At 37.7% G+C, this 23111-nt stretch overlaps 1 protein-coding gene across 1 annotated transcript in view; it reads left to right on the top strand.

The window, feature by feature from the left end:
* Positions 1-22203, top strand: part of efna3b (ephrin-A3b) — a 63544-nt gene extending 41341 nt beyond the window's left edge. The window contains exons 2-5 of the mRNA XM_055211694.2: positions 15149-15435; positions 15572-15637; positions 17393-17470; positions 21513-22203. Of these exons, the coding sequence (XP_055067669.1) occupies positions 15149-15435; positions 15572-15637; positions 17393-17470; positions 21513-21634 (553 nt within the window). The 3' untranslated portion in view covers positions 21635-22203. The remainder of the gene's footprint in view (positions 1-15148; positions 15436-15571; positions 15638-17392; positions 17471-21512) is intronic.
* Positions 22204-23111: the final 908 nt, after the last annotated feature.

Raw genomic sequence — 23111 nt, forward strand, 5'->3', positions numbered from 1 at the left:
TCAACATGCTAAGTGCTTACATTCATGTACTTAAGCATGGCTAAATGTTCCTGGTCTAAATCTGATGGACGCGTCCGTCCTTTTTCTCCTATTTACATCAGTGTCCTGTTTCACCTTATCCTTCTTGATCTGTGTCATCGCCTAACTTCTGTTCCTGTAGTTCCTCTCTTCATTTGCATTTCTCCCCCTCTCCATCTCTTCTTTCCTCTTCTTCAGTTCTAAATATGTCCATCCATCTCTGTCTTTTATCATCCATCTCAGCAAACACACAAGTCAATGCTAATTCAGATTTAATTCACCACACAGCGGCGAGTGCTTTTAGAATAGAAGCTCTGGCTCAGATCACTTCTTTACTCTTTGCCCCTCCTCTCTCTCTCTCTCTTTCTATTACCCTCTCATCCATTCTTTCTAAGTCTTACATTTTAATAGATCGAACAGACTAGGAGTTCAACATACAAACTGCTAATTAAACAAAAGAATGGAGTAAAATGTTATTGCACAAATGTTGCTTATTTAAAACTTAGGAAACATTATTTATGTTTTATTGCTGTCTCCTAAAATTCTCCTAACATCCTTTTGGAGGAATAAAAATAGATAAAGCTGTATAACAGAGCTATAAAATTAATGTGGAAACCATAGCCCAGATAATTTGGACGGGGAGGAATCTGATAAGAGTTATGTGTACAATATTAGGCACTGTGGAGCTCTAAAAGAGACACCTGTTGTATTTCTGTGTTTTATTTCCTCAGGAAAGCCATTTGAGAAGCATGACATTTTAGGAAAAGTCTCCTTTCTCTGTGATTGTCAGTGGAGGCTCGTGACTGCTCTTCCGAGGGGCGCAAATTCAAAATATGTGTTCGGAGTGTCATGTGTTTTCAAAATATATGTTTGTTGCGTCATGTGAACCATGTGCATCACGTGTTTTGTCAAAATAAGTGCCTGCTGCACACGCGTCAAAACCGTTTATGATATACCGTTTAAGACACTCCCTTAACAGTAAACTCTGATTACGCATGAGATTATGCGAGTATCTGGCAAACGCGAGCGTCTCTTATCATAAACCTTTTAGACACGTCTGCAGCAGGCACTTATTTTGTCAGGACAAGTGATGTACATATACGCAGAACACAAATTTTAAAATTATGAACCACACGCATGACGGGCTACATACATGTTGTGACGAACTTCGCATCGTGCGCCCTCAAAAAAAGAATTAGCGGCCGCCACTGGTGATTGTTAATGCGAAACAATTGAGATTTAAAAATAAGGCTCCTTTGTACGTTTTTTTTTTACTTAAAGCAACACTAAAGAGTTTTGGCTCTTTGCTCCCCCTACAGGTTAGAAGCAGAATTGTCCATTACCACTGTCGTAAATAATTTAGCCTACTGCAGCAAAGCTGGCTCTGATTGGATTGTAGGTCTGCCTTAAAGCAAGTTTTTTTAGTTTTCACTCGAACTACAGGACCACGACCCGACATTTGGAAACTTCTTTAGTGCGGTTTTGGACGATAGAGGGCTGCAAAGCGAATGTGAAAGTGCCGTTCACCCTGTTTCAAGTGGATGACGACTGAAACTTTTTAGAAAACGCTTATTTTAAGGTAAAAAAACCTCTTTGGTGTTGCTTTAAAGTAGAGAAGCTTTGTGGGAAGTTTTTAATGCATTCCAGATTTTAATTTATTACACCGTGTCCTAACTACACGTAGCACAATGCCGTGACAAGCGACAGTCTGTTTTTAAAAAGCTGAGAGATGCGTCTCTCTATGTGTGTGCGCTCTTCAGCTGCAGTGCTAGAGGGCGCACAAAGAAAAAAAAACTAGGGCTGTCAAAATTAACGCGTTAATAACGCATTAACGCAAATTCATTTTAACGCAACTAATTTTATTAACGCCGATTAACGCAACGCGCACTTTCTGTTTGACCCTTGGTCCAGCCCATAGTTGAAATAACAGAGACGCAGACAAATGGGATCCTGTCTAAATGATTCAAAGGTTTTCATAGAAATAAGAACATTAACCAAATTGTCTAGCAAATCCAATGCTCTAAATGCTCGTTGGACATCTGAAATGATCTATATTTATACGTCTGAGAGGTGTAACGTTACTGTCCTCCCAATGCTTAATCTAATACAAAGATGCATCTCAATTCATTTTGGTTTCGCTTTTATGCATGACTTAGAAAATAGACTGCAGGACTTGCTTGATGTTAAAAGAGTCATTAAGAGAGATAAAGTTCGGTACCTGATTATTGTTAAAGAGTTAACTGTTGGGTAAAAATATCTGATGTGTAACATTATATTAGATCACTTAGATTTTAAGCAGTCTGTCTCAATGTCAATCAAACAAAAGAAAAAAAAGTTTAACATATATTGATGATGTTTTTGCTTTGTGTGTGCTAAATCTTATAGTTTTACCAGTGATTTTAAGGTATTGATGTGGTAATTTAATGTATGGATGTGGTAATTTTTCTGGTAATTTAATTTTGCTGACTCTTTCAACTTCAAACAGGTGTAGTTCTGTCATATTTTGTTATATTCCACCAAATCATGCATTGTTCTATGTTTTAATAGAGAATGTCAAAATATGAACAACTATTTTTTGAAAATATGCTAATTTCGACTAAATTTGACAGCACATGTCACAAATGATGCAGCATCAAATAAAAATGGAGAAAGAAAATTCTTCTTAAAGGAAAATGCATATACAAAACAATGGCTTGATGGTTCTGTTAAAAATGCTGTTGTTAACATACATTTGAGCATAAAGCATCTATATATGTATATATGATCAGAGTATTAAAAACCTGAAAAGTGTTAAATTAGGGTAAATTTAGAACGGATAAAAATGTGCGATTAATTTGCGATTAATCGCGAGTTAACTCATGAAATCATGCGATTAATCTAGATTAATTTTTTTAATCTATTGACAGCCCTAAAAAAAACGTTTCTGATTGGTTGTGTTTTGTGATTGTTTGCATCGTGCCACACCCCTTTTGATGTTCAATATGGACAGGCAAATTGCCTATCCCTGGAATTATATCACATTGGGGCGGTTTCTTATCTTAGTCCCAGACTAAAATGCATGTTTAAGCTGACTTAAAAACATCTTGCACTGACATATCTGAGCATATATCAGTGTCATTGTTTTGTCTCAAGATGCACACCAGTATTGTTTTTATGTAAGCCATATTTGTAAAACTGCTTAAATGTCCTGATATAGACCGTTTCAGCAGTAACAACATAAACAAGCGGCTGCACGTAGCTTCCGGTAAACTCCGCTAAGAATAGTTCTTTAAACGTAGTTTATTTATAAAACAAGCAAAAAAACAACACATAGATTACTTAGGAAACCACAACATTTGTTATTTTCGACGAGGCATTTGTTCAAGAGATCCGTTTAGCAACTAGTTAGACCATTAAAAAAAACGAAACTGGAAGTAAAGTTCGGATCCAGACATGTATCACGTGCTTCCAATGAAACCGTCTATAATCCTGATTTAATCTAAACCCTGTCTGGGAAACTGCCCTATTGTGTCTTTTTAGGACATGGTGGTAGCATAAGTTTTATCTCATTTTGCCACCATGATATACATGATGCAGTAATTGTAATGTGTTACCTTAATACAACAAATTCATTTAAAGGTCCCATTCTTTCTGTGTTTTTGAAGCTTTGATATTATATTTCATGAAATAAAAGTTAAACTGATAACTCAGCATTTTCAGCAATTTTTCAGTTGTTAAAATAACCCTAATAATAACATTATAGACCTATAACAATATATAGCCGTAAACACAGCCGTGCCCACACACACAAAGAAACAAAGCCCAGCAGAGTACATTGTTCCCTGTTCATAGCTCAGATGGGAGCTGTGTTCTGTAAACTCACTTGAACGTGAAGAAAACCAGGGAGTTATAAAACATGCAGAGGGGAGAAAGAGAGAGAGAGACATCAGTTCTTGGTAATAAACACAAAAGTGAAGGGTCAGTATGTGTGGCTGATTCATCTGTGTAGGGGTGAACAGAAACAAAATCGAAAAAGGCTAGACAGAATTAATATATTTTGGAAGGGATGAAATATTGTGCGTGTTGAAAATAACATTCAACATTTAAAGGGATAGTTCACCCCAAAAGGATCATTTTAATGAAAGACATGTTCCATAAGTAGTTCAATAACAATATTATGAAGCGACGAGAACACTTTTGTGCACCCAAAAAAACTAAACGAACAATTCTATTTACCAATTAGTTCTCCCCCTTTTGTTGTTCACTGTGCGTTGACGGCCAGACTACGGCGCATGCTGCTGACGTAGTTGCTAGCGTACAGACACAGAATACGCTGGCAAGTAATTTGCTCATTTATTCGGGCTGTTTAAGTGTTGTTTACAATGTTTTTGAATATATCTTTCGAAAACTGAAAATTCTTCATATGAAATAAACACAATAAATTGTCTGAAAAATAAGTGTTAAAAAATCTATTCCTTACAGATCTTTATTAATAGCATTCTTCACTTTCCTAAATTTGGAATTGCCATTTTGGAAATATACAGTATGTTTTACCTGGCAGTGCATACTTATCAAATATTTGCAGCATTTCTTTAAATGCTGTTTTTTCCACTGTATTGAATGGCTTTGCAATGTATCGCGTTACACTGTCAGATAAGGAGCGCCATCTGATATGGTCTCTGCAGCTCCCCCTTGTGTTTTTTAAAGAGATGTGCAATCATTGCGGTGATCCGAAATCATTGCAATGAGGTCAAACAATTGCGATGAGACGGTTATTGTGACAGCCCTATGCATAATGGCTTTAATAAAAAAGTGGAGAAAAAAACAAAACATTGGCACCTACGTAAGCAGTGAAGTCAACAGCATGCACCGTAGTCTGGTCATAAACACGCACTTAATGACTTGGGGGAGAACAAATTGTTGAATAAAATTTGTTTTGTTTCAAAAGTGTTTTTGTCAATTCACATTATTATTAGTAGTAGTAAACTACTGATGGAACATGGACCGTAAGTGATTCATGATAAAATTATCATTTTGGGGTGAACTATCTCTTTAATCAAGGCTTTGAACTGCATGGTTCACGGAACAAAAACGAAAACCAGAAACTTTTAATGTTTTGCAAGGAACAGAAACAAAACCAAAAACTTTTAAAAAATATATGTTCCGGAACAGAATCGTTTATTTAAAATAATGGTAACCGGTTAATACCGTTTTTTGTTATTGTTCTTTGACAAGATTTCTGTGCAATATGACTCTGTGAAGTTCACTTCCGGTCGTCGTTGACTCATCGGAGAAATAAGAAATTAGTCTCTAATGCTCAGTCATAAGAGGTAAATATTGTAGGCTACGAAGTATCTCAAGATGTTGTTTTTTTATACTAATTAGTGTGAGGATTGCAGGACGAATGAACCCAATAGCAGACGATGTCGGGGAAAACAGAAAACACTTTATTACCAAACAAAGACCCACGAGGGGGTGCACAACATGAAACATAAAACTGACAGATGAGACTGAGACTGAGACTGAGACTATGACTATGACTATGACTATGACTATGACTATGACTATGACTATGACTATGACTATGACTATGACTATGACTATGACTATGACTATGACTATGACTATGACTATGACTATGTCACTAGACTTGAATGCACACGCAACACGAGCACACAACACAATGATCCTGCACAGAACTAAAGAAACACTGACATTAAATAGAGCAAACCAAACAAGATAACGAGCGGGGAACAGGTGATGGGAATAAGTGATAATTAACAATAAGCAGGAGGACGAGGGAGCGGGGACAAATGACAAGACACCGGAGGTACATGCCCAAACACAAAAACAAGGCATGAACCTCCACACAAGGCCAGGGACTGCCAGAACTCTGCCACCATGACAAAATACAAAATTTAACAAGACTTCAAGGCAGAGTCCTGACAATTAGTGGTGTAACGGATCGCAGTTGATTCGTTATCCGTACAGATCACGACCCACAGTTCGGCTCGCATGCAATTCGCGAATTAATACGCACATTTAAATAGGGTGAAAGTTGATCATTTGTACGTGTTTCAAAGGCTTGCAAATGTTAACACACTTAAGTGATTATAAACAATTTAATGACAAAAAGTGGATAAAGTAAACAATTTTCTGTACGTGCATACACATATGTGGTTGAATATGTCCGGTCCATCTCCAATCAAACGTGATTATCCCTATGCCCTTCAAAGATCAGAAATCTTGATGTATAAGCTACTGTGTCTCATACTGTAGTCCATTAAAATAATTTGGCGAGTAAAACACTGAAAAACAAAGTAATTTTCACTTTAGGTGGAGCGACTGTTTATGCTGCATCTTCTTCCCGAAGCACCGTTTGGAATTTGTCCTCCGTCTGTGTGCGTGCGCGTGTTTAAGTGCACTCAAAAGTGCATACACGGAGAGACGCGTTTCAAAAAGCAAGCGAACAATCTTTCTGTTCTTGAAAGGACACATACAAATCAAATGATCTCGAAATACCACAGTATTCTTTAAAAAAAAAAAAAAAACATTTGTTTAAGTTGTTTGCCAATAAACAATATGGCAGAAATTGTCCTTGTCTTAATTCATGTATAATGCTGACACAAATGTAGGCATGTTAGAATTACACTTACATAATGTAGCCTTTTTTAATGTTTGATGACAAGATAGAGACTTAAAGGATTAGTCCATTTTCTTAAAAGAAAAATCCAGATAATTTTCTCACTACCATGTCATCCAAAATGTTGATGTCTTTCTTTGTTCAGTCGAGAAGAAATTATGTTTTTTGAGGAAAACATTGCAGGATTTTTCTCATTTTAATGGACTTTAATAGACACCAACAATTAATACTTAACTCAACACGTAACAGTTTTTTTAACGGAGTTTCAAAGGACTATAAACAATCCCAAACGAGGCATAAGGGTCTTATTTAGCAAAACGATAAAAATAACAAATATACACTTTTAAAGCACAACTTCTCGTCATGTAGATCCGGTCGTGATGCGCTAGCGTGACCTGACGCAATACGTCATTACGTCAAGAGGTCACAGAGGACGAACGCGAAACTCCGCCCCAGTGTTTACAAGCGTCTTGAAAGAGGACCGTTCCTACATTGTTGTATGTCAACTGATACTAATTAATGTCTTTGTGTCAGTTTATTGTTTAAAATGGTCCGCAAATGTGCGTTTTATATATGTATCACGTGACCTCCCTATGTCACTACGCATTTACGTTAGGTCGCGCTGGACCGGATCTAGACGAGAAGTTGTGCTTTAAAAGTGTATATTTGTTATTTTTCTTGTCAAAAATGACAATCGTTTTGCTAGATAAGGCCCTTATGCCTCGCTTGGGATCGTTTATAGTCCTTTGTTAAGTGTTGAGTTAAGTATTAAATGTTGGGCTCTATTAAAGTCCATTAAAATTAGAAAAATCCTGCAATGTTTTCCTCAAAAAACATAATTTCTTCTTCACTGAACAAAGAAAGACATCAACATTTTGGATGACATGGTGGTGAGTAAATTATCTGGATTTTTCTTTTAAGAAAATGGACTAATCCTTTAAGGATAATTATGTAGACTAATACTTTAAGTTTAATGTCCTAATGATCAGCCTACTTATTTGTATGTCCCACAGCTGACATGGAACGTTATTAACCGGTTCGGGAACTTTATTTTTTTGTTCTAACCGGTTTAGGAACATCAATAGGGTTGAACCGAAAACCGGAAACGTTAAAATACTGTTTCTGTTCTGAACAAACCAATTGGGGAAAAAATCTGATTCAAAGCCCTGCCTTTAACAGTATGTACAATCGACAAGGGTCAGGTTGTTACACTTTTAGTAAATGTTCATTTACTGTATCTGTAGAATTAGTTCAGTTCAAAAGGCCATAACTCACCAACACAGCTGAGCAACTGCATCGAGAGAGCGAGAGAGAGAGAGAGAGAGAGAGAGCTAAATAAAGTTAGATGTACAGAGTGAGCCGCAGAGCGGAGGAAAGGCGAGAAGGAAGATGATAGAGAAAGATCGGTTGGTTTCTAATTGCCTGTGGCAAATGGTCTTTGAAAGGATGGGAAGTGAGTGGAGGTGTGTGATTTACGCTCACACACACACACAGTGCTCATGTGAATTGAGCAGTGATGAGATCGGCCTTGAAAGCAGGTAACAGCAGCACCTGATCACACCACCACCGACACATATCAATTCCTCAACAGATTTAAAACCTAAACACAGCAATGTCTCTCTCTCTCGCTCTCTCTCTCTCTCAGCTGAAACACACACACACACATTGGATTCTGAGAAAGTCTGATTGATTAAAAACCTCCTCTGAACTTTACTCTGAAGGATCATTGAATCGTACACATCCCAAGAAAACATTGTGTTAAGTCAGTTTTGGTCAGCCTGGGGTGAAACAAGTTTGCAGCTAAACCTATGTCTCTAACTTAAATAACCTTTGAATAATTTACCACTGTAAAGTAAGGAAAGAGAAAAGGAAACCGAGGGAACGGGACATAGAGAATACATTAAATAATTAAGAACAGGGTGCACTTATTCTATATGAATTTCAAGTGACAGGAAATTAATGAAACTCAGTTTGTTTCTACTGCAATCCAAGAAATGTAAGCAATGCCGTTTACAACTCAGGTCGCTGTAGGTTTGGGACAAGTGAGTACACCTTATCTGCGCCAATGTCAATCGATCCACAATCCACCAGTAGGGCCTTGAACAAATTGCCTTGGTTTAAAATGTGTCAGTGAATACATGGTATGAGCTATATTGGACTAAACAAATTTACACCTGTTTCTAAATTATATTGTATCTGTTATAATTTTACTCTCACTGATTTTATTGTATTGGGCTATGAGAGAGCGAGAAGAATCATCAGCATCATAGATTTTGTAGTTTAAAGGTTCTCATATGTGATTATTAAATGAGGAGGAGAAATGACCACACACACAAACATGCACGCAGATGTACGCTCAGGTCAGCCTGTTAACTAACCATACTTTGAAGCCACAGTCACCAGTTGATCTGCAGGTGTCTGTTGCAGAATGCAAAGCGTGTTTGTGTATTAATGCGCACATCGCATGTGTTTTGTCAACTGTTTACGGGACAGATGCTCTCCTTTAATTAAACGGATTGAGGAGGTTAATTAGAAGAACAGAACAGCAAGAGAAGAGAGCTGCTGTTTTTCCTGTCGTGCTGATTCAGCACTGATCTCTCTCTCTCTCTTCCTCTCTCTCATTACAGATAATGCTCTGTAGGCACAATCACTCTGCACACATGTAACAACTAGGAATGTTCATCTTACTCAAGTTTTACATGGAGGCCATGAGTTTTAATTAATATGTCCTAAAACAAGACATATACTGTTGGGAACGCTGGAATATTGGGATTTCTTTGTGTACTTGGAACGTTTGATTAATGAAGTGAGCTAAAAAGCTTATATGAGCACTTAAATTTGAGATTGTATTATTGCTTTCCTGGCTTTTCTTTTACGGGTTTCTTTTAAAAGCTTGGCCTGTGTTTCTTTGGAAGTGACATTGATCTACTAAGCCTTGATCTTAGTATGTCCCAAAATCCCATGCTGCCCAGCTCAGCGGGATGTGCACGGACGGACACACAGTAAAGTTTACACTCATGCACACACCAAAGTACAAGAATATAAATACTGTAAATGAATCTCATGAACGCTGTGTGATGCTAGTTGTATTGATTTGCAATTGGTGCTTTTGAACTTTGAGCTGAGGAGAAAACATGCCCCATTTTAATTAAATCATTTTTAATATTTGAAATCTCTCACATTGGTTTAAACTTTCCTCACTTCATTGTCATCTAGTGGTCATAATATAATTACAGATTTTTCACATCAGGCTGCCTTTAAGTCTCACTGTTATGCTTAATGAGCACTCCGTTTAATTACAGAGTTGGTTAATGAAAGACAAACAAAATAATTAGATTTTTGTTTGCTTGGTCTTTTTGTGCATTTTATTATTGAAATGTTATGCATTTTATCATTGTATGCTTCATTCATGTGGTCTGCACACACATGTACACACACCTGTTATCTTTCAATCTCTTTGCCTGTCATTATTTCTATCTATGTTTTTTTAAGAGACGAGACTATTACTTCGATAAAAAAAGGTAGATCCTCTACCTTTAAACTGGAACTCTGGCCACCCTTAAAATTCCCTCCTAGGTCCCCCGTTTTCATCCCTGTTGGTATTCTGTTTGGCACATTTTGTAGCCATTTTGGCAGTATTTCTGTTACCATGTAAATTATGTAAATAGTCCTAATTTATTTATATAAGTAAATAAATAAGGAATAAATATTAAAGAGACAAATGGTGACGGGGGGACCTAAGAGAGAATAAAGGGTGGTCAGAGTTCCAGTTTAAAATGTAGAGGATCTACTTTTTTATCTATCACTGTAAAAAATTGTTGCTGCTGGTTGCCAGTAACTTACTGTAGAAGATAATGACTGAAAATGTTTCATGTTCATTTAACTTTTAACAAACTGTTGCCAGTAAATAACATAAATGTAAAATCTACTGTAAGTTACTGGCAGCTAGTTGCCAATAATACCCAGTAATACTGTAATTTCTACAGAAATTTTTTACAGTGTATGTAATAGCCCACAAACCTTCTAAAATATCATACATAAATATAGTGTGATTTTCTGCATCTGTGGTTTATAAATATAAAACATGTCCCTAACCACAGTCTTATCTATGAATTTTGACCACTTCCACCATGTGAGTAATGTGATAAAATTCAGTAACTAAGCAATTCCAGCATTATTATTTTAAAATTTAAAATACAGTAATTTTTACAGAATGTATTTATTGGCAATTTATTGAACAATTCGATTATATTTTCCCAAACCCATTATTATATAGTTCAGAAAAATAGTCTATTGCCATGTTATCTATTTTTGATATATAAATGTGTTTAGATGCGCGTGCATGTGTGCGCACATTTATGTGAAAGATACAACGTTATGGATGTGACATTTCTCTGTTATGTATGTTATTCTAAGAGCTGCACTTAACTATGGAAAATAATTTGAGAAAGGTTTGAAAGCCTAAACAGAGACCTCTTAGTATAAATGCCTGAGATAAAAAAAATATTTTTCATGCAAGGTTGACATTTGCATAAAATTGCTCAACTGTTTAATTTTTTTAAATGTCCCCACAAATGTGATGAAACATGTTTGTAATGGTCAGAAATGGTCAGTTTGGTTTTTTATTTTATTTTTAAAGGTAAACATTTCTGTCCCAGCCAACATTGATATGTGGGCCCCACGTGGGTCCAATCTAGGCAGCATGGGTTTCATAACGTGGGCAATATGTGTCACGTATAACTATGCCCATGTGGGATGATAATATGGGACCCTCATATGACCTATGTGGGCAAAATAATTTCAATTAATTTGAAATGCATCTTTATAAATTTAAAATCTTGAAATAATTATGTTTGGTTGATTGTTACTTTTATACAAAGAGCAAATAATATGACAGATATGATCTGATCAGTATAACACTTTTTAAATAAAAAAGCATTATTAATTTTGATAATGATCATGTTAATTATAATGTTCACTTGCCTGTGAATTTATCAAATATTAATTATATTTCAATTTGCACAGCTGAGAATGAGCGAAAATAAGAAATGTCAGAAAGTTCATCAGCTTGTTAGTATGTTAATTAAGAAAAGTGTTTCAAACATTCTGGAAGAAGCCTGATTAGTGGAGTCAGGTGTTTCATATGAGACATCATTACGACCTGCTCACTGCTACGACACATTACGCTTCACAAAGTAGTCCTGTTTCAAATGTTTTTAATTGCGAATTTCTTCACATAATATAATATCATATTTCATATAACCTTTGCTGAAAATAAGCGGACTTTTAACATTACAACTATAAAGATTATAAACAAGAATTCCCACCCAGGTGCAAGGATACAGTTTCTACCGTAGCAGCAGGAATCCCTCACTAGTGATGGGCAGTCCGGCTCTTTCCATTGATTCGGCTCTTTCGGCTCAAGCGCTGGCTCTACATTTTAGTGATGGCAGTCCGGCTCTTTTCATAGATTCGGCTCTTCTGGCTCGGCTCCCTTAGAAGAGCCGGCTCCCCTGCATGCGTCTGAAGATTCGGCTCTGCTCGTTCGCTACAAAGAATCAGCTCTAAGAGCCGCTCGTTCGCGAACGACCCATCACTATCCCTCACAACCGTTACTGGAAACATTTGTAAAGCTACACTCGTAATTTTTTCCCAGTTTAGTTTTTAGAAAATGATTCACAGCGACGAATCAAAGCAAAAGTGCAAGGACATTTAATGAGATTGGCTGTGGATGCTTTGGACGTTCTTCATAAAACTGTTTAGCAAAGATTAAATGATAATCAGAATTAAGACCATCTTCAGAACAGTGAGCAATTGGTTGTTTTTTGAGGCCCAAATATTTAAGGATGACAATAAAGGAGTTTGATATACGGAACCTCTACAGTTTTCTTATTAGATTTTTCATATTGCACCTCCTTCACATTTTGTGATGTTATAGATAAATGAACATGCTGAGAGTTACCAAACTGAAATTGTTGTTTTTATTGGTTATTAATTTTAATCAAATATATTATTAAAATAAACATATAAGGTAAATTACAATTAAGCATTAAATGTATAATTACTACATAATATGGGACCAGTCCAGTGCCCTTTAAAAAAGCCATACTGGGCCCTGGTATATAACAAGTGGGCTTCATTGTGGGGGCAATATGGGTCCTATGTATGTTGCCCAGTTGGGCCCCACATTAGCCCCAGTCAGATTCTATATCAAAGTCATAGGGGCAAACCCAGGTGAGGCCATAGTGAAACCTGTAGACAAACTCATATAGGGCCCACATGGGCCCCACCTTGCAAGGTTGGCTGGGTGGGCTGTGTTATAAGCTAACTTGGTAGAATAGTAAATAATCTTAGTAGGGATACAATTACATCTTCTAGGAAAGTTCCTCAAATAGCTATGTGTGTGTGGTAAACATTTTAGCTTTTAACACACCCTTATTATCATAAAAGACAGAAGTGAGATTGAGAGGAATAAGTATAAGTGTGCGAGTGAGGATCAGGGAGGATTGTGAAGAGGGAGAGGCGCTAAAGCAGCGTTTTTGATCTTCATTTAATAATTGAATAATAATCTCCCAGGAGAAGTGACCTAGAACCGGGAGAAAGAAATTGATATTTGAGCATCTACATACTGACACCTGCTGGTCACGCGTTGCTACTGCAGCGCCCCATTCTCTCAGCGTTTCCGGGAGCGTATGTGTTCTTCACTTTACGGAGTGACATTGACAAACGAGTGCAGTGAAGATGTGTTTTGAATTCTGACATTTTCAATGAATTTTTTTTTCAGCTGACATGTTTTAGGAGAGCGTCGTTCACTGAGCAGAAACCATCCTGATGCTTTATATACATTATCCCCGCGTTCAGCAGACGTTACGCACGTGTTCCTTCAGACGGTGTCGTGGAATGTTAAGAGTCATTCTCACTACAGCTGTGCGCTGGAGCGATTTAACAATAGCCTGTATTGCTACAGGTCCCAACACATTTAGTTTTTTTATCCTCATGCTCACCTTCATTGTGTCTCTCTGGCCCGAGGGTGCTTCCACTAAATGCAAGTGAATGATGCAAGCCACGAGTCCTGAACCACACAAACATGAACATTGTCTAGTTAAAACTTATTTGTCCTCCATCGCAGGAAAAGGAAAGAACTGTTTGATACCTGCCTGCTGTTTTGTAAACCTTTGTACTGTAAATGTAGATAAATGATCTATTGAGCAATGATTCGTTTGGATCACTGGACTATTTCCTCTTACCGTAAGGGAGGTCAGAGGGTCTCTTGGCTGAAAGGAATATTTTTTCTTTTCGTTTTTGTGCAGGAATCTGAAATCACTTGCACCTGACCTCTTGCCATTTTAAATAAGATTTGCTTGACTGGTCCTGAATGTGAGGGCATTTGTATTTGCTCTCACTTTCAGCTTGACTGTTGGAGAGATTGTTCTTCACAGTTGTGTGTCTCCTGTTCTTTGGTGCCAAACGCTGTGCTTTCTCTGGCCATCTGTAGCCAGATCTGTTCGAATCAAGTACTAAGTGTCAAGCATGCAGTGATATAGGTGACATATACAATGCTTCATCTAAAGATTTAAATAATTTATGTGACTTATATTAGGTATGACTAATTGGTTTCTTATTATTATTTATTTATCAATCATTTTAATTTGAAGTGCAGAAAACCTTAAAGGTTATATAAACGATACAAATATGTGATTTCTATGTGTTGGTTTAAAGGGACACTCCACTTTTTTTTTGAAAATATGCTCATTTACCAGCTCTCCTAGAGTTAAACATTTGATTTTATCCGTTTTCAAATCCATTCAGCCGATCTCTGGTTCTGGAGGTACCACTTTTAGCATAGCTTAGCATAATCCATTAAATCAGATTAGACCATTAGCATTGCGCTCAAAAATGACCAAAGTTTCGATATTTTTTCTATTTAAAACTTGACTCTTCTGTAGTTACATCTTGTACTAAGACCGACAGAAAAATGTAAGATTATCTAGGCAGATATGGCTAGGAACTATACTCTTATTCCGGCGTAATAATCAAGGACTTTGCTGCCATTCCATGGCTGCAGCAGGCACAATAATATTACGCAGCGCCCGAAAATATTATAGTTCCTAGCCATATCGGCCTAGATAATTGCCACTTTGAATTTTCCGTCCGTCTTAGTACACAATGTAACTACAGAAGAGTCAAGTTTTAAATAGGAAAAATATCGAAACTCTTTGGTCATTTTTGAGCGTAATGCTAATGGTCTAATCAGATTCAATGGATTATGCTAAGCTATGCTAAAAGTGGTACTGGCAGACCCGGAGATCGGCTGAATGGATTCCAAAATGGCAAAAACAAATGTTTCACTCAAGAGGAGCTGGAAATTTAGCTTTTTTCCAAAAAAGTGAAGTGTCCCTTTAAATATACAGCTGTTAAATCCAATTTTCCCAAATTTGAACTCTTATATCAATAAAACTGACCTCTTAGGAATAACTAACAATTATGTGTCTCTCTCTTCGTCATCAGACTTCGTAAGGAGGGCTACACAGTGCAGGTGAATGTGAATGACTATCTGGATATCTACTGTCCCCACTACAACAGCAGTCAGAGGGGCGTGGCCGAGCAGTACGTCCTCTACATGGTCAGCTACCGAGGCTACCGTACCTGTGACCCACAGCTGGGCTTTAAACGCTGGGAGTGTAACCGCCCCCACGCCCCCCATGCACCAATCAAATTCTCTGAAAAGTTTCAGCGTTACAGCGCCTTCTCGCTCGGCTACGAGTTTCATGTCGGACAGGAGTATTATTATATCTGTAAGTATATTGTGAATTTGTATTTAATGTATTTAAATTTTAACTACACTGTATTACATTTAGTAAAGTAATACTAATGAAATTGAAATATCACAGTTCAGATGGAAAGATAACTGATATGTCCTTTTTGTTTTAGCCACGCCCACTCATCACCATGGCCGCAGCTGCCTGAGACTGCGAGTGTATGTTTGCTGCTCAACAGGTATCGACTTCTGTCTTTCCATCCATCAATCTACCATCATATCCATCATTTCATCATACTCCCATCCATCAACTCATTTCATCAATCTATCCAATCTTATTTTTCAGTCATTGATCCACCTGCCATCCTGTTTATAAAGTACTCTCACTCCATGTTTCATAACTGTACTTGAATGAAATCAATCAGTTTACACATGTTTAGTTACACAAACACTGTCTCATTTTTTTCCACCAAGTTTCCTGTATAAATATGTTTAGTTTACACTATAATTGTAGTTACCATTTACGATAAATATACGCATTTGTCCAAAGAGTTTTACACTGCATTTAAGATATTCTTTTGTTTTTTAGGATATGTGTTTCTTGGGATTCAAACCCATAACCTGTGCGTTGATAATGCAATGCTCTACCAGTTGAGCTACAGGAAACAAGTGCTTAAAGGAAAACACCACAGTTTTTCAATGTTTTGCTATGTTCTTGCCTCAACTTGGACGAATTAATACATACCTATCTTTTTTTCGGGGCGTGCACTTCATGTTTGCGCAGCACGTCGTGAGTGTGTTGGCATTTGGCCTGGCCACATTCGTTCCTTGGGATTCAGGCGGGGATGAGTTTGGAGGCCACCGAACACTTCCATGTTTTCCCTATTTAAAGACTGTTACATGAGTAGTTACACGAGTAAGTATGGTGGCACAAAATTAAACATGGACTAAAATGTATGGCGGAAATTTTGCAGTACTTTGACCTCGAGGTGCAGTAACATCATTACTCCTGACTACTCCCCCTCTCGCACAAACTTCTGTCAACATTACTGCGCCCGAGGTCGAAGTGCTGCAAACTAAGTGCTCTTCCGCCATACAAAATAGTTCTCATTTTTATATCCACTTAATAAATCGTCACATTTTAACTACTCATGTAACAGTCTTTAAATAGGAAAAACATGAAAGTGTTTGGTTGCTTCTAAATTCATCCCTGTTTGGATCCTAACGAATGAATGAGGCTAGGCTAAATGCTAACACATTCACGACGCGCTGTACAAAGATTAAAGGTGCACGCGTTGAAAAAGAAAGGTATGTATTCATTTGTCTAAGTTGAGGTAAGAGCATAGTAAAATATTGAAAAACGGTGGTGTTTTCCTTTAAAAGACTTTAAGCCATTAAACTTATGTGGATTTTTATCATTATGTTCACAAACTCAGTATGTGGCTTAAATTATGCTAATAATATAATAACAGATCCTGTTCATTCTGCGTCTCCGTTTCAGATTTGTATTTTATTAAGGCATCGAGCTGACAAAGAAGACCAAATGCATGACCATCAATGCTCTTTTACTGGCAGGGGCATGCAATTAAAAACATTAATATGCTCTTTGCCCCTTTCTCTTAATGCAGTTTTTATTTTAGGTGCTGTCAGGATCCATGAGCCTACTCACAGTCAGGTTGCCGGTGCTGCGAGTTATTTTAACCCTTCATCATCTCTCTGTCTTTCTCTCTGTCAGAGCTCATGTTCATTAATAATAAGTGTGTGTACAGTATGTGTGTGCATGAGAAAGAAAGAGAGAGAGAGCGCATGCTGTGTGCTATCTTAACCTCTGCCCTCTCTCTTGGAGTCTCTGAGTTCTTATGTCAAGATTAATCTTGTCGCTCTGCTCAGTCAGGTCTTAACTACACTGCCTCAAGTTGGCAACAAATGAATTCCCAAGATCCTACAGACAAAGTGTGCGCGTGTGTCCTAATTCTCATCTCATGTTTTCCTAGCATCTGATTCAGATGATGAGCCGCAGCCCACAGAGCCAGACTACACTCTGAGACCTAACATCAAAATCGATGACCTCGGTGAGTTACGCACACACATGCATTTCTAATCAGACAGCCCCCACCCGTACATACGGTTGCACGGACATTTATACGTATGCATATTAATCACTGTCTTTATTGACATTTAAGCCCAAGGTTTCTGAGCCCAGAACTGTGGCACCCACATGGCTCAGTCGTAGTTACACGGCAAGCTCATAAATCATATATGTGTGCGAGTGTATATATATATTGTCATGAACCAGATTTGGTTTCACACAATCTGATTTTAATTTAGATCATGTAGTAAAATACACAGCATAATTTTTTTGGCTGTTAAACACAGACGTCTGTTAACATGCATCTGACTGGCACTAATGAAGCCATGAGCTGAAAGGCAAGTGAAGCGGTTAGAACTAGTGTTAGCAATGGCAACCAGTGGCAGAATTAGCTTTCTGGTACCCAGCGCTAGTCACATCCTGCGTCCCAACCTAACTCAAGGACGACGGCGACCGCACCGTTTAAATGAGAGAAAAGAAATTGATTTGACTTCAAGTGTTTTTAGGGAATAAAGAGGCATCGATTTGTTCGTGTTTTTCCAAGCTTGTGTTTTGAGACAGATGGATGTGGATGTGTTTTGGGTCGTCTCTGGGTCGGTGCCACCCAACGATTTCCGATAACGGAATCTGAGAACTAGCTCTCTCGTGCACGCTCCGATCGGAGGGTTAGTTTTCAGACAGACCAACAGACCCACAGGAGGCCAGCCGGGTCTCACATCTCAGTACTGTTCCATACATCTCTGTCCAATAGACAGAAGAAGAAAAAACACTAGCGTCCTTGCTCAGAGCTTATGTTATCCCATTAGCATTGACCAGTGTGAAGAAACAGCGTATGAGCAGACACAAGATTCCCACAAAAAATGTGACATCAGTAAAATTGTGAAAGTCTCGAATGCTGCAGGTGTTTTTTGGAATTAAGCACATTCACTAAACCTCAAGATACTTAAATGCGACCGAGTTCTGCAGTCAATTAAATACTTAAATGTGTAAATTCTCATTTGCAGTTTTCCCAATGTCAATTCTGTAAATTTTCTGACGCATTAAGCTCAGTTAATGGCAGGATGTTTTATGCTACAGACTGAGTTTGTAATAGTCTTGCAGCAACACACAGCCAACAACAAATACAAATGCGACACAAATGCAAATAAGATTTGGCCCTTGGGGATAAGGACTAATAATACAAAAACATTAAGAAGATGAACAAGCGAAAGATTTGTGTGGCATTCTGCTAACACCAGTCTGTTTTTGTGCTTTTTTTGTACAAGAAAAGAAAAACCAACAATTTCCTGCTTGGGTGAAACAATATTTGATCAAAAGCAAAGATTGCTTGTACTGTAATGTAAGATTTGACTTCCCGTTTGGGTCACATATAGGACAAGCTCATCAAATATCCTAGTAATCCATTATTAAAATAAGCGTTATTTGTAACACATCCATCTGATAAGTTAAGTCAGATGATTCAGCAGTAGGCCTACTTATTCATTAGACTTCTATTGTTTGGTCGGTCATGTGAGTTGTGTTCATTGGCACAGAGGGTTAAATTCCAGCATGTTAACACCACGTTCCAGAACATCCCACACAGCTCCAGTCTCCTGCTTGGCATTTAAGGCATCCTGTCAATCAAAAGTAATAATTATAACAACAATAAAAGTACATAAACATATGTATAAACATTATATATAAAGAAAGAATATACTTTATTATACCTGTATAATAATTAATTATTACTATATCTTTATTAATATATTTAAAATATAAATAAAAAAGAAACTTATGTAAAAATGATTTATGTTAGGAATAATCAAAGGCGGGCTGTTGAATTATTACTTTCCATGAAAAGTAACAAAGTAATGCAATTAGTTACTTTTTTGGCAAGTAACTTAAAGGCGCTCTAAGCGAATCTGTGAGACGTCACTTTTTGTTGATGTTTGAACTGTTTTCAAACTAACGGAGCTTAGCTAACTCCTCCCCCTCCCCCCACCCCCAAATCCTTCTTGTCGTTTATTGGCTGGAACACTTTGTTTTGTTTCGTGGTGCTAGGTTTGGCCACTATGTTTTTATTGCGGTTTGTGGAGCCTGGGCTGTCCACAGAGATCGTGTTTTTTTAAAGTTTGATCAACGGACAGGCAGCAAGCAGATAGTGAGGAGATGTTTGCTGTATGTAACAAAAAAAAAAACGTTTTATGGTCTAAAACGCGTGAATTCACTAAGAGCACCTTTAATATTGTAATGCATTACTTTTAAAGGGACATTACACTTTTTTTTGAAAATATGCTTATTTTCCAGCTCCCCAGAGTTAAACATTCGATTCTAATTTCTGACTATTTTTTTATTCATTCAGCCAATCTCTGGGTCTGACGCTACCACTTTTAGCTTAGCACAATCCATGTTTTAAATAGGAAAAATATTAAAGCTCTTTGGTTATTTTTTTAGCGTCATGCTAATGTACTAATCAGATTCAATGGATTGTGCTAAGCTATGCTAAAAGTGCTAGCGCCAGACCCGGAGATCAGCTGAATGGATTCCAAAACGATAAGAATCAAATATTTAACTCTAGGGGAGCTGGAAAATGAGAATATTTTCCAAAAAAAGTGGAATGTCCCTTTAAAAGTAACTTTCCCCAACACTGCTTATTGTATTAATTTTCTTCTCTTTTTATTTTATTCATTCTTTTCAAAATATTTCTTTAGCTATCACTCATATTCTTTATTTGTTGAAATTCAATAAATCTGTTATTAAACTTGACGTAGTGATATGGATCTGTGGTGCGTTTACTGAAAAAGAATGCATACACTTTTGTCAGCCAATCAAAATCAAGCATTTAACAGCCTTGTGGTATTTGTAATTTATAAGTATATTTCCGTTTTCCAACCCTGTTCTTGGATGAGGCACAACAACAGTGCACAGTCTCCCACATCTGACTCAATTAATTTCTATCTTGGTGTCCCTACTAATGAGCTGATGTGTGGATTCAGGTGTGTTTGAACAGGAAGAGTTGGAAAATGTGTAGTGTTGGTGTGCCTCCAGGAACAGGGTTGGGAAACACATGCAGTTACAAAAGTACAAGTACAAAATTAATGAATACAGTATTAAATGGAAAAAGATAAAATGTGAAAATTTAAGCAATAATAATAAAAAAGATTGAAATATATTGAATAATGAGATTATAGACAGTTGCATCAGACACATTGCGTTGTCGCGGTTAAGCGTCTGGTCAGAACTTTACTTCTGGTTTCAGTTTTTTAATGGTTTGACTAGTTGCTAAACTAAACTCTTGAACAAATACCTCATCAAAAATAACAAATGTTTTGGTTCCTTAGGTAATCCACGTGTTGTTTCTTTTGCTTGTTAAACTACTTTAAAGGACTTTGTTGTTATTTATTCTCAGCAGAGTTTACCGGAAGTTACGTGTTGACCACTAAAGCCGCTTATTTATGTTGTTACTGCTGAAACCGTCTATAGTAGTGGCTAAAGGAAAGCATCACCCCATATGTATGTCCTAAACATCACTCTGTCAAACACACACACAGACACTTTGCGTGTCTTTCAGTGCTTAATGTTAGCCAGTTTGCGTCACACACGGGTCTATGACAATGTGTGTTTCTGTCACAGAGTTCACAAGCTGAAAGACAAACTGACACAGACAAACTGGTTATGTTAGATATGTTGTTTATCTCCAGTAAAGATGAATTCCAAAGATTTGTTAGACACTGTTGTAAATAACAGTTGATCCTTTGATCTGCCGCACCACGAATCCTCTGCATTTACCTCCACTAGGAACCCTGAGCCCCTGAACCTGTGGGCCACTAAAATCATCCGTACCTTTCTTTTCAGTAGCAACAGCAATTAAACCCAGACATCTACAATACAAACCTGAGTCACTGCTCTTATTTTTAACTACGTCCCTCAGGCCTTGAGTTGGTCAGAGGTGTTTCTGTACTGAGTTCATGACACACCACCTTTGGCAAGTCGGCAATAATGATGTCTAGACCTCAGCGGATAATTGTTTTTCCGTCTCTCTTCAGATGACTATGATAATCCAGAGGTTCCCAAATTGGAGAAGAGCATCAGCGGTAGCAGCCCATCCCGGGATCGCCTTCTTCTGACGGTGGCATCGCTTTTCCTCATTGCCCTCTCTGTCTCCTAGCATCCACCTCTCGACCGTCGCCATACCAACGAGGCCTTGGGGCAAGGAAGGGTCCAGGGCCGATTTAAATAAAGCAATGGACAGATGGATGTTTGGAAAGATGCTACTACAGCAGCTTGCTGAGTGTTGAGCACCAGCCCACAATTCAACAGTGCTATTCTCTTGTCTTACAATAGGGACACACCTTGTGTGTCCTACAGACAATACTATTATGGATTTTAACACTATAATGACAACCGTGCCATTTCGGTTACAATGGGGGGTGTACTTTCTGCGTGCGTGTGTTTTGTATGTTAAGGGTTTGTGTGAGTCTGGTGTTTGGGGTGGGGCAGATCTTTCCTTCATGCTTAAGGTTAGATAGCAACATTCATTCGTGGATTGGCAGGTTAAGAGCTTCTCAGATTCTGAGATTACTCCTAAGCCCAACTTCTGCAAAATAAGACACATTTTTAATTTCACGTAATTGCAAAGCTAGTGTTTGTTTGGCAATGCTTTCACAAAATATAAAATCTAAAGTAAACAACAAAGGAAAACTGTATTTTATTAAGCATTAAAATCCGATTACATCAGATTCTTTTTTTTCTTGACTTATTGTGATCGCACATGAAAGCAAGGCAGTAAGGTGTTTTGTTCTGCGATGCAGAAAATTAAGAAGTGATTTCGCAAACACATTGAACACATCAAGACAAACACAAGCCAAATAGCTTTTTCGTTGTTGCTTTGTTTCTTTCTCCCTTTTGATAAAAGGTGCTTGTGTGATTGAGTGAGGGCATGTATGCGTGCATTAGCAAAGTGATGCTGGAATAATTTCCTCCGGATATTCGCTGGACTTTATAGACTGGAGATGGACACCTACACAGACACTGTACATAAAACAAAACACATGCATTTATTTATGTGTTTAGAACGAATGGACACTACGGACGACCTCGTGAGTTTGGATCATTCTGGATTCGGAGAACTGTGTGATTCGTTCCAGTTCAGACCAGTGGGCTGCTTGCTACTTGACGTCTTATTGGTGGTGATCAGACCAAATGGAAATTGAGGGGTCCGGTGGTTCTAATCTGTTTCTACGGCAACAGTCATTCAGCAGTGTGTTTGCTATAATGCACACACACCTAAAGTCACTAGAGATCAGCAGGAAATCAGAGCAACATGCCAAAAAAGCGAAATAAGCACGTTGCAGACAACAATTCTGATGACACTTTTGCCAAGAGTAATAAAAGCGAAATGCTTCGGGGAAGGTAGTAATTGTGTTGTTATGAGCTTTTCACTGGCTAAACGGCAACATGCATCATCTCACAACAAGGTTCAAAATGAAGGTTATTACACTAGCACCTTATCGTGACTGTCACAAAACCATACCACAGACCATGATAGCAACCAGCGCCGCTTCTTGCCATGCAAATACTGCTTAAACTAGCAAAGGCATGTGGTTTAAGAGAAATGATTTGCGGTAGAGGTTTTCTAACATAGA

This window comes from Misgurnus anguillicaudatus, chromosome 10 (genome assembly GCF_027580225.2).
Source record: "Misgurnus anguillicaudatus chromosome 10, ASM2758022v2, whole genome shotgun sequence".
NCBI classification, from domain to species: domain Eukaryota; kingdom Metazoa; phylum Chordata; class Actinopteri; order Cypriniformes; family Cobitidae; genus Misgurnus; species Misgurnus anguillicaudatus.